Source organism: Prosopis cineraria, unplaced genomic scaffold (assembly GCF_029017545.1).
Source record: "Prosopis cineraria cultivar Desert tree isolate PC_DT_omini unplaced genomic scaffold, ASM2901754v1 PC2, whole genome shotgun sequence".
Classification (NCBI taxonomy): domain Eukaryota; kingdom Viridiplantae; phylum Streptophyta; class Magnoliopsida; order Fabales; family Fabaceae; genus Prosopis; species Prosopis cineraria.
Genome location: NW_026555333.1, coordinates 40,544,136 through 40,557,057, shown reverse-complemented (window position 1 = coordinate 40,557,057; position 12,922 = coordinate 40,544,136). Strand labels below are relative to the sequence as shown.

The following is a 12,922-nucleotide window of genomic DNA, read 5'->3' as shown; positions in this document are numbered from 1 at the left end:
ATGTTTTTATCAATTTTAACCAAACATAATTTATTTTTAGACTTATGAGATCTACGACGCATCACTCTCTTCAATCTTCTTACCTTCTTCTCAGTCTTAGCTCAAGAAGAAGAGCTTTAAAGAGTGCTTGCCTGAAGACATTTAGAAGGACGGTGTCAATGAAGTATAATAAATAATTCATAGCTAAATTAACCTAAAATCAAGCTTATCCCCTGCGTAGTAAAATCAAGCTTTTATTTCATTTGCATTGTCCTTATGAATATCTTTAGATGAAAACTTTTTGAACCTATTCTTCTCAATCTAAGATCAAGAATGAAGGCGAGAAGATTTGAGAGGTTGAAGTGTTGTGAGTTTCATAACTCTAAAAAATGGTGGTTGGTCTAAATTGATGAGAAAATATTGGATGGCTTATTTTTTATAGTAAAAGCTACTTAATAATTCTTAAAATATAATTCATGACTAAATTTGAACTACATATGATGAGGTGGAGTGCCACTTGTCCTTTGTGGGCTCCACATAATGTTCGTTGAGTGAAATTAACGATGAGCTACTAGATACTCTGTTTTTTAAAATTGAGAATTTATTTATATCACCTAATAATATAGGCTATTTAGTGCTCTTGAAAAAATAGTTGATGGCCAAATTTGCTACTTCATTCTATAGATTATTATAATAAAATATTGATTGCAAAATTTGTTTATTGACATTATATCAATAAAAATTAAAAACTCATTTTCTTTAAAATAACAAATAAAGTAAATAAAAGTGTGTGTATATATATATAAGTATGAAAATTAAAGTAAGCATTTTTAATTTTATATATATATATATATATGTATGTATATGTAGAAGAACATGGGTTGAAATGCACCACGTTCATCTTGTTTAAGATCCTAGAGTAATCTTCTGAAGTGCCTGATTTTGACCCCATTGGCATTAGGCATTGAGGTCAAGCCGCCAAAGTTGAATTCGATAAGAGCATGTTTCATGTTTTGTTTTATTTTTCTTTTTCCTTTTCGGGTTTGAAAGTTACGTGACAACTGAAACGTTCCAACTAGTAAAATATTAAGGCAAAATGATAATTAGAAACGTTATAACAATATTAATGATAATTATATATTTTAAATTATTAAAATTTTAATAAAAAATTATAATTTTTACTTACAATTAAAAAAAGTAAATAATCAATTGAAAAATCAATAAAACACATTTATAATTATTTATAATGTTGGTTGAAAATTTATAAAAGTTAATTATTAATATTAATATTTTATTGTCAATATATATATACTATTTGAAAAATCAGGAAAAACATGTTTAGAATTGTTTCGTTAGTTAAAAATTTATAAGAGTTAATCATAAATCAAAAGTCAATCATTTATAATTTTTTTTACTGTCAATATATAAATATTTTTAATAATTCTAAAATTTATATAAAACTTCTAAAATTAATTATGTAAGCCAACAAAAAAAACGTGCTTTTACACAGCCTTTTACTTTTTGGATATGCTTCCAAACTGTGTCAAATTTCAAGTAGGCTTATATTTGAATTATAAAAATTGTCTTATATCAAGCTAAACTTATACTTCTCAGGTTTAGACTTATTTGACTAAAGCTTAATTTAATTTAATTTATTTTCACCCCTACCATTAAATCAAACTTCATTTCTTTCATTAGCATGTATATTGTCACATTAAATATTTGAAAAAATGACAATTAGAGACCCTATAAAAATATTAATGACAATTACAAGCTTTAAATTATTAAAATAGACTATAAAACTTACTTACAATAAATTATTTATTGTTAATTATCTTGAAAATCATGAATTTTTATAAATTCTCAATTAACGTTACAAAAGTTTTCAAGTATCTTTTGTTGATTTCTTAAGCGATATAAGTGATTAGTTTACGATTTACAACCAACTCTTGTAAATTTCTAACGTTACAAATAATTTTAAGTATATTTGATAAATTTTCTAAGGAATTATAAATGAAAAGAGAACATATCGATTACAAATAACTAACGTTACATATATATATACAATTTAGTTTACCAACTAAAATATATAAAAAGCAAGAGGACTAATAATCTACAATATAATAATTACATTGAAATCAATATATGCATGAGTCTATCTAATTGAAAAATATAACCAAGGAACTATAAATGAAAAAGAACAAATTGATTAAAAATTAAATGATAAAATTGTATATCATAAATTTATTATGCAAAAGATAATAAAAGGGAACATAGGCAAGAAAAACTGTCTAATGCTTTCAAGTTTTGATATAGAAGAAAAATGGGATATATAAAAAGGGAAAGAGTTGATTAAATGTAAATTTTTAAATTAAATATTATATATTACATGTATATAATATATAATAATATATATGTACACAGCCTATAAAACTTACTCCCTCCGCTAAAAAATATAAAGCATTTTTAATTAAATTTTACTTCTTAATAAAGTAGTTACCTACTTTTAAACTAATACTATTTTTTTATATTTATTTCTATTAAATACCCTATAATAAATATAAAGTCACTATCAATAGAGGCACTTTTGGAAAGAGACAATGATTACACCTTGAAAGACTAAAAATGTTTTACATTTTTAAATATTCAATTTTTTAAAAAATATCTTACATTTTTAAATGGAAGGAATATAAGTTAGGCCTTATAAAAATAAACCTGGCCTATTTATCTAAATAGGCCTAATCATAAGCCTAAATTTGGGCTAACTTGAAGTACACTAGCTTGTAGACTTCTAATAAGAATTTGGCCTTGTATTTGTTGGACTTTTGACTATAAATAAAATGCTCGTAGTAAAAGCAAATTTCCATTAACCTAAGGTATTTTATAGTCAATAATCACGAGATTAATCCTTTATGAAATTGAAGCATTATTTAAGATCTTGTTTTCTCCCAAAAGATGCCTTTTCATATGTACATTTAAAAATTGAATCCTTTAAAAATGTTCAAGGGACTCATACCATTATCATCTATGTTACACTCACTTAATCAATCGTTTACAAATTATCTTTCTGTAAGGAATTATTCATTAATGGATCCTCTAAAATTGAATTATTATTAATTATTATAATAAGTTTATGAATAATTTGTGGAAAAAATATGCCAGATGAGTTATAAATTTTGTAATTTGTCTTACGAATATTGGAGGAATATTTATAATTTTTTTTTATCGATTCTGGTTTACATTATAAGTGTTCTAATATTTATCAGTGAAGTTGAGAAAGTTACAGCTTATTAATATGTTTTTTTTTTTAACAAGTTCTTTAAAGACTTATTAGTAAATACTAATGTTTTTACCCAAGGGTTTTCCATAACATTCCTTATTTTTTAATAACACATAATAATAATCAATCATCAATTTATATTTGAAAAATAATAATAAAATCTCTCTAAATTATATAAATGATAAGTTAATCTCTCGAAATGACATAATTATACTGAAATTTTGAAAGACTTTTCTATCATTAATGAATTAATGTACATAACCAAATGGCTCTTGATTCATTATATTGTTGAAGTGTAATAAATAATAAGTGTCAATCACAAATTTTATTTAATTAATCACAACTTTTTTTTAAAATCACAATAATGCAATAGAAAATTACAAATTTGCATTTTAATTTGATATTCCTAAAGTTGTGATTATTTAAGAAGGAATATCAAGAAGGAATTTGAAATGTAAACTTGTCATTTTTTGTTGAATTCTTATAATTTTAAGGAAAAAATTATGATTATTTAAAAAAATTTTATAATTGGCACTTGTTATTTGCTATACTTTAGCATTATAATGAATTTGACATGCAAATTTGTGATTTGCTATTACATTTTTACTATTTTAAGGAAGAAAATTATAATTATTTAAACAAAACTTATAATTGGCACTTATTATTTACTACGCTTTATTAATATAATAAATAAAGGGCGATTTAATCATTTATATTAATTCATTAATGTTAAGAAATTTTTCAAAAATTACATTGTAATTATACTATTTTTAAAAATTAAATTATTATTTATAAAATTTAGAGGTATTTTATTATCATTTTTTTATGTACTCTCAAATTTATATACATATATTTTACTGTCTCTTTTTTTGGGTAAAAAAAAAAAAAAGTCTTCTCTCATTGTACTGTTGCTCGATGTTGGATTTTATGCTTTTTTTTTTTTTGTCTTTTTGTTGTTTTTATTTTGCCTCCTAAATTTTGGGTGAACTCGTCTTTCTGTCTTTATTTATTTATTTATTTTTTATCTGTTATTGCAAAGCTATGTGCTAGGCTGAAATAAAAAGATTAGAGAGAGAAGCGGAAGAATCTGGGGATTGTAAAGCTTTGCAAGTTGGCGGGTAGATAATCTGTCACTACCATTTTAAAATACAATGAATACAGCAAAATCTGATGCACTTTCACCTGTTAATGCTTAATTATTCGCTCCTAAGTATTCAAGCATTCTCATCATTCAGTTTCATGACTTTTTATGCCATTTTTTCTCCTCCCCCAAATATTCCTTTTGGGATGCTCGTGCGCTCATGCATTTGAAGTCCTCAGTTTTGCATCACTCTCTCTCGTTTCTTGCCCTTGGGGATTTTCTTGGAATTCAATGGAAAAAACACATGCAGATGCAGATGCAGATGCTGGAGTTAGAAGTGATAGAGATTCCTTGTCAGATCCTGCTCATTATCATCGTCTACAGGTGATTTCATAAATCTGAATGATAGAAATCCTTTCTGTTTTTTTTTTTTTTGGTGCCTGCGTTTTCTCTTAGATCAAATGGGCTCAGAACTATATGGAGGAGAAAAAACAAAAGAAAATGGAAAATTTTGAAAGAAAAAGGAAAAGAATTTGAGTTTCCTGTTTCCGCTTGTTGTATTGAGTTACATCACTGAGCACAAGAATACCCATTCTGAAAAACGAGGACGAAAAAGAATTAGGAGGGGTGTTTCGCCTTCTGCTGTGAGTTCCCGTGATATTAAAGTTCTTAAAGCTGGATTATTTATGATCACGTTTTTATAATTTTTCCCATGTTACTGGTTTGCTGGGTTTGCTTCATTTAGTAGTCAAGATGGCTGATCACACTGTTCATTTAGCAGGACATAGCAAAACAATGAGGTCTGACAATTAATGTAAATTGATTGCAGTTTAATGTTTTTGTCTTAGTTTAGCTATTTATTGGATTACATCAAGGAAAGGATAATTTTCAAGCTTCGGCTTGCTTGATGACCCTAAAATGCGTACTTGAGCGCAAAAGATAAACTGAAATTGGCCATGTTCTTGCAAGCAACCTTGTCATATACCATTTTTAACACCTGTAAGAGAGTTAGAAGAGGCTGGAGGAAATGTGACACAACGAACATAGAGTCACAGAAAGGGGGGGGGGAGGGATGCAAACTATTTTACCTACAGCTTTGACCTTTTGCACCGTACTCAAGTTATTGAGCTCTTTGTTTGATGAACTAGTTTCGGCAACTTTCCAGACACGCACGGGAAATGAAAAAGGTGATAATTCCTCCTTGCTTCAGCAGTCCAGACGACCAAGTCTCGCCTCTTTGCATATACCAGTAAGGTCAGTAGAAGGTGCGTTACCATCTTCTGCAAAGACAGATGTTCTATCCCTGTCAAGTCCAGGTTCCTCTCGTGGAGGACTGCCTCCAAGACCAAATTCAGCTAGAGTCAAGTCTTCCATGAGAAGTTTACTTCCTCAGAGGAGTTTAAAGGCAAAAAATTGTTCTCCGGATTGTGAAAGGGAAGTTCTCATTGTTTCTGATATTCCATCGTCAGATGGAACTTTGGATAAGCCTTCAACTTCAAGGTCCCTTTCTTTTAATAAGGTTTTGTTCCCTTCATCAACAAAAACATCAAATTCATTACCAGTTACACCAATTGCAAATACAGTTGCAGAGACTGTACAGGGAAGTCATCTAGGAAGTGATCCTGACTTAAGTGTATGTTTCTTTTGCTGATTATTGTCCTCTACAATTTGAAGATCCAAACATTACATTTTATACACTACTTAGTAAAAATTTCGAATTTTATTGTATCTAAAGTTGTATATGTATTCTTATATTTTGCTGCATTGGTGAATAATATATATGTTTTTTGTATATAAATAGAAAATGGAAGTCAAGCATCACATGACTCGGTCATTTTCAGTTCCAGTTAATATCAAAACCTCTAGTTTAAAGCGAACAGGTTCTAGGGGTTTGATCCGAGTAATTTCAGCAAGACCACATCCTGCAGCTGTTAATGACCATTCAATTGATAAAGCTTCAGTGCCAGAGATTGGTAATTCTTTGTATTACACAAAACTTGTATTACTTTTCTACCATCTCATTTTTGTTGACCAAGAATATGTCTAATATGAACTTATGAAACATCTGTGTGTTTTGACGAGCAGCATTCATGACCTCACAGGTAGATGCATAAAAATACATAGATTTACCAGAGAAAACAATGAAAAAAAAAAATTTCTCTCTTGCTTTTGGATGCTATCATTTAAACCAATTCCATCTTCTCTAGACACTCTTAAGTAAAGAAATGATGATCATAAACACATAAGTATATTGATTTTAAGTTGTATATATTTAGGAATGCCAATTAATGATCTTGAAGTTCCCATCAATTTTTTTTTTTTTTTGTGAATCATGATTTCTTGGGATATAAGTAGAATGGAATTATTGTATTAGGTTGTTGAGCTGTTTGATTCGGGTCTCATGCTTTCTAGGAAAGCTGTCACAACCTAAGGAGCTTGGTACTTTCTGAAGTTTTGTGTTATGATTCAATAGTGGTTGACATGCGTCAGACAAGGAAAAAGCTCATTTCTTGAAGTGAACTTGCTTCATAAATAACAACTAATGGATTTTTATGTCTTGCATTTTCTCCCTTACTTCTGCTATGAGCAGAACGAAGAAGATTATTTCTTTATCGTCTTTTGAAATATTACCATCACATAACCTGACTAAAAATTGGAGAATATGGAAAAATTTTGGCATTAACATTAGCCTAAATATTAATGCTTTGATGTGGGAGCAGAAGTAGTAATGGATTTCTAAAACAAGTGGCTATGCTTTTCTCTATCCAATGGAGCCAGCAGTAATAATTGCCCAGTCACGGTTGTCCATTCCAGTTTTTTAGTGAAATATGGGAACATGAGAAGAATATGGCCTTGGAATTTTGAAACATTGGTTGGGCTGACACTTGTGTAAAGTTACTGTAGACTGAAAGTTGTTTTTATGCCTTGTATTATATCCTCCCTTGGTTTGTGTCACATGCTTTGTAAAGAAGAGAATTAATCACTCAACACTCTTGATAATACAAGGGTGATTTCTTCCTCGAGGGGGGGGGGATCCAATAAAGAGGTGTCTGTATGGCAAATAGGGTATAATTGAGGATGCCAAAACAGTTCAGAAAGTGGATAGAAATGGTGTACCTTGTCATGCACCTTTTTTAAAGTTATTATCTATGTGTTTGTACCTCTTTCCATTGATTAATTCAAATGAAAACAAGATATGACAACAACAATTAGCCTCATCCCATTAAGTGAAGTTGGCTACTTGGATCACACGATATTATTGTGCTCTATCAATGACTTTCTAGGTATATCGTTTACTAGCAAGACTTGCTAGATAGCATCCTTGGGTTGAAGTGTTGAATTCATCATAGAAAAGCTTACAAGGCTATGTTTGGCAGCGAGGAATGGACCATGAAGAAAGGGAATGGTCCATTTGGTGTGTTTGCTACATGGTAGACATCACTGCAAAGGAATGATTCATTGTCTAGTTTGATGGAATCAACAAACCTTAAGGCTCTGTTTGGTATGAAGGATTGGGAGGATAGGATTGGGTAATCCCATCTTTTTATGTTTGGTATGGGGTAATGAGTATTCCAATCCAAGTATTAATCCTACTTTACATGGGATTTCCTAATACTACCACCCTCTGGTATTGCAAAATTAATCTTGGGTTTGATTTTTTTTACGACCATAATGGCCTTCCAACCTCTCCAATTCTTTATCTCCCTCCCTCCTAATATGCTTGCTCTTTCCTTCTTGTCGTTCTTTCCGCGTTGTTGTCTTTGCCCTTTCAGATCCCGATCGCGTCTTTGCTCTGCTCGTGCACATATCCCAGTTGCGTCTCTGTCCTTTCATATCTAGATTGCATGCCTGTCGTTTCCGGGTCACAAACAATATGATTGAAGCAAGGGGAGGCATAGACGGAGCTGCCCTCCCTCTATAAAGACAAAGACGGTAGGAGTTCGAGTATGATGTAGTTGACATGCTTATGGGGCTGGATCTTGATAATAGTTTGCGGAACAAAAAAATTTTAGGTATTGAGAATTATCGGAAGATTTTAGGTTGATTTTTCTTTTACTTTTATTATGGGAGATTATCTAATTGTAATTAGTATTTAAGGTGTTAATAATTTTTATCCGAGAGGATAGGTCATATGGCTCCGTTCATGCCCCTCGTCCCTTACAATTGTTTGCAGATTTTCCCTAGATCTTTAATTTATGTTGCATAAATGTTTCATTGTTTTCTTGAGACAAAGTAAAGCACGATGTAGCTGATGGAGTGGATAATGGTTTTGGGATGCCTTGAAGATTTGATTGGATGAGTTTGGGTTCAGCAGCAAGAGTGGAAGGAACAAGATTAGAGTATTTGTGTCTTTATTGCAATTTTTTGTTTAATCCTAGACTCTTTTTTTTTTTCAATCTCATAATATACCAAACATCATTTTAAAACTTATACCTACTCCCAATTTTAGTCCCATTCTTAGTCCTTTAAAATGCAATACCCCATACTAAACAGGGCCTAAGGAACCCATGGGAATGAAGGTTCATTGTTGGGAATGAAAGTATTATGACCAAATTGACCTTTACTCCATCTTGAATTTTCTGAAGACAATCACAACCACTCCATCTGATCTCCATATCCCAAGCCCTTCGTTGCTCATCTTGTAATCTAGGGCTATACTCACTCACAAGCCCCCTGTCACTCATCTCATCTTTGCTACAAATCTCATAAAGCCCTTGCTTCATTGTTGATCTTGTCCTGTCACTCATATTATCTTTGTTCCAGATCTTGTCAAGCTCGAGCTTCGTCACTGATCTTGTAAAGTCCCTAGCTTTGTCTCTCATCTCTGTTACTTTCCTCTTCTTCAACCGAGGTTGTTGCCTTCTCCATCACTCTTCCTCATTGTTCATGGTGTTAGATTTGGGGCTTTAGCCTTCTGTTGCTGTTGCTTCTATATATTTTTTAAATTCATCTTTTTGCTGGTTTTGGTCATCTGCTCCCTCCCCTATTGGCGACAAAGTGGTTTTGCATGGTTGCCCTAGTGGTGGTTAATGGTGATTGTGCATAGTGGCCATCCTTGGTTCAATCAAATCTGTTTTTATTTCCTTTCTCTGTTTCTTATGATGTTTATATCTTTTGTTTCCTATTCTTTGTCCTTGAATCCTTATAAAACTTCTCAAATGCTTTAGGTTGTGCCCCACTTATCACTTTCTTAGTCTTATTTCTAGCTGTCACATGCCTTTCCCAATTTTCATTGTTTTTGAACAAATGCAAGGATTTGAAGCACTTTCTTTTGCGTTTGACCTCTTGTACACTCTCACTACTTCACTAACATTCCTTATCTCTTGGTCCAAAACATTTTGATTCACCCAAAATTGCTTTAGTAACCTTTCTATTGCATGGCCATTTCATCCCACATTATATTAGCATCTCCTCATAACTCCCAATTGAAGATAAGTTGTTTCATACCCTTTAGCTGCCACCACTTCCTCCTAACTTCCTTGCTGACATGGTTATTAAGGTCTCCATTGATCTTTTCATCTTGTCACATGCCTTAAATCAATCCTTTTGAGTCTTCCAAAAGCTTCTTTTTTTGCTATTAACCCTATTTGAGGTGCATAGGCACTTATGATGTTAATAGCATCTCATACAACAATCATTCTTAGAGATTATATTCCCAATCCTTTTTACTTCCACCGTATTCTTCTTTTAGTTCTTGTCGATAATAATAGCGACCCCATTCCTTGCATTTAGTTTCCTTGCCTATCGAAGTTTATGTCCTGTAAAGTGCATTTCCATAGCCTTTTGTCCAATTCATTCGGTTTCTTGAAGGAACTCAATATTATTTTTTTCACATCACAACATCCACTACCTTTATAGAGTTACATGACATAGGCCAATATTCCAAGTATTGAACATGATTTTACTTTCATGGACTAACTTCTTTATGCACATCCTTCTAGATAAATATGGGAATCCTTGCTCATTTCACGCTACATTCAGGTGCTAATGTAATGGCTTTAGCTCATTTGCCACTTTACTCGAGTAATACAATGTGTAACTTTTGGGTAACAACCTAGCATTAGCACAATTTCATCTTAAAATCCATATCTACAAGAGATTCAATTGAGTTTTATGTTGGTGTTTGAGGGCCTAACATAACCTTTTTCCTCTATCTAGGCTTAGGATTTGTCTTGAAACATAGGTGGATTTCAAAATGAAAATAGGATATTTTAAGAAAAATTTTAAAATTGCCTTTATTTTATTTCATCTCAGTTTTTAATGCGCTACAAACTACTTTATGTGGTGATATTATATTTATAAAAATATTCTTTTCTCTTTATCAGGAGTTAATGGGCCATGATAGTCTTTTGGTATCTTGTCTTTTAGCCTAGTATATAAATACCTATATGTAACACTATGTAGAAATAAGAGAGAAAATAATTCTTTCTCTAAAATACCACATGGTATCAAAGCCAAGTTCCGATCTTGGGGTTCTGGTGTCCACTCACATTTGTTCCAACTCCTGAGGCCACTGTTCAATGTGTGAGACTGCAACTCAAAGGTGAGGTTTTAGATCTCATTGCCCCTTAAAAGGGTTCAGAGGCTGCTAATTGACCTAGCCCGCAAGTCTAACAGCGAGCGACTTGACATATGGTATTGATTACAAAAAAATGTTTGCACTAGTTGCAAAATTAAACACCATCAGAGTTCTATTATCTGTCCTAGAATGACCTCTTCATCAACTTGACATCAAGAATGCCCTCCTAAACAAAGAACTAAGAGAAGAAGTATACATGACTCTACTTTCGGGATTTGATAAAGGCAGAAGTGATCAAGTGTGCAAGTTGAATAAATCTCTACATGGCCTAAAGTAGTTTGCTAGGGCATGGTTTATAGATTCTTGAAAGTTCTTAAGCTAGAGGGCTACAAATAGGGATTGTCAGATCATAAGATGTTTGCTAGAGCTAAGGGAGGTAAGGGGTGCATCCTTATTATATGTTTGATGATATCATTCTCACAAGAGACTACCTTGAAGAAATAACAAGAGTAAAGATTGCTCTTGAAAGAGAATTCGAGGCAAAGGACCTTGGTAACTTGAAGTACTTTTTTGAGATGGAAGTTACAAGGTCAAATAAAGGAATCTATGTGTCTTAATGGAAGTATGCACTTGATCTTCTGAAGGAAATAGGAATGTTGGGTTATGGGGCTGCTGAAACTCCTATTGTGGTTCTAAAGAAAAAAAAGTCTGAGAAAAATAAGGAGTAGTTTGAAGAAGAAGATGATCTTGATGATGAGGTTGAAGAAGGAGAAGACAATGAAGGAGAAGAGGCTGCTAACAAAGAAAGATATCATAGACTTGTTAGGAAGGTAATTTATCTCTCCTATATGAGCTCGGATATTGCCTTTGCAGTGACTGTGACTAGCCAATGCCTGAACCAAAGAAGAAGCATATGGAAGCAGTCTACAGGATTTAGAGGTATCTAAAAGGTACTCTTGGTAGAGGGTTTCTTCTAAAAGAGTAGAGAACCATAGGGGTTTATATAGATGCAGATTGGGGAGGAACTATCCTAATAGAAAATCAACCTCTAGTTATTGTTCCCTTGTGTGGGGAAACCTAGTTACCTGAAAGTGTCAAAAGCAAAGGGTTGCTTTTAAGAGCAGTGCTAAGTTTGAATTAAGAGCGATCGCTTAAGGAATGATGGAAGAGTTATGGTTGAAAGGAATCCTAGAAGAGATACTTGTCAAAATGGACCTACCACTAAAACTCTATTGTGATAATAAGGTAGCTACAAGCATGGCCTCAAATCTTGTTTAGCACGAGAAGTCCAAACATGTGGAGATGGATTGACATTTCATTAGAGAAAAAGTGGAAGGAGGAATCTTATGTTTGATTTACTTTCCTACCAATCTTCAAACTATAGATGTTTTGACTTTTGACTAAGGGATTACATCAACTTGCATTTGAAAGTTGTATAAGCAAGTTGAATATGATTAGCATCTATGTTTCAACTTGAGGGGGAGTGTGGTGATATTATATTTATTGTAAATATTCTTTTGTCTTTATTAGGAGTTAGTAGGCCTTATAAGTCTTTTATTACCTTGTCTTCTAGCCTAGTGTGTAAACAGCTATATCTAACACTATTCATAATCTATTGAGGGGAAAAGATAAATGCTTATGGGTTGAGATGGATGTGTGGGCATACATGAAAAGGTAAAATTCAAAATGAACATATATGAGAAAAAGTGAGCGTGGCACTTAGTGAGAGAAAATGATAAAAAATCATTTGAGATGTTTGGACATGTACAGAGAAGGCCGTGAGAAGCACCGGTTGTAAAATCGTCTAATTTACTACATTCACTTAACCCTAAAGTCACTAATTTACCATGGTAATTAGGAATTAATCGTCTTAGTCATCTTACTACGGTAAAAAGAAATCAACAGCAGTTAGATAAAACTAACTATAGTAGAAAAGAAAAGACTGGGGTCCAAAGTTTGCTATGATTATTTTGACTAAACATAAACACTAGAATAAAAAAGTGTAAATACACAAATTATTGGGATTCCAAGTTGTAAACTTAAGCCAAAGCATAACAAGCAC

General features: G+C 32.1%; 1 protein-coding gene across 8 annotated transcripts in view; it reads left to right on the top strand.

The window, feature by feature from the left end:
- The first annotated feature begins 4,325 nt into the window (after positions 1–4,325).
- The window catches only part of LOC129301651 (uncharacterized), a 33,962-nt gene continuing 25,365 nt past the window's right edge, over positions 4,326–12,922 (top strand). For 5 of the 8 annotated variants that reach the window (XR_008591062.1, XR_008591063.1, XM_054940230.1 and 2 more), the window contains exons 1-3: positions 4,329–4,724; positions 5,506–5,973; positions 6,142–6,313. Coding sequence is in view for 6 of the 8 variants with exons in the window: in XM_054940230.1 (XP_054796205.1) it covers positions 4,509–4,724; positions 5,506–5,973; positions 6,142–6,313 (856 nt within the window). In the remaining 2 variants the exon portion in view is untranslated. Of the gene's footprint in view, positions 4,725–5,488; positions 5,974–6,141; positions 6,314–12,922 lie in introns of all 8 variants that reach the window. The other 3 variants (XM_054940234.1, XM_054940229.1, XM_054940235.1) reach the window with 3 other exon arrangements.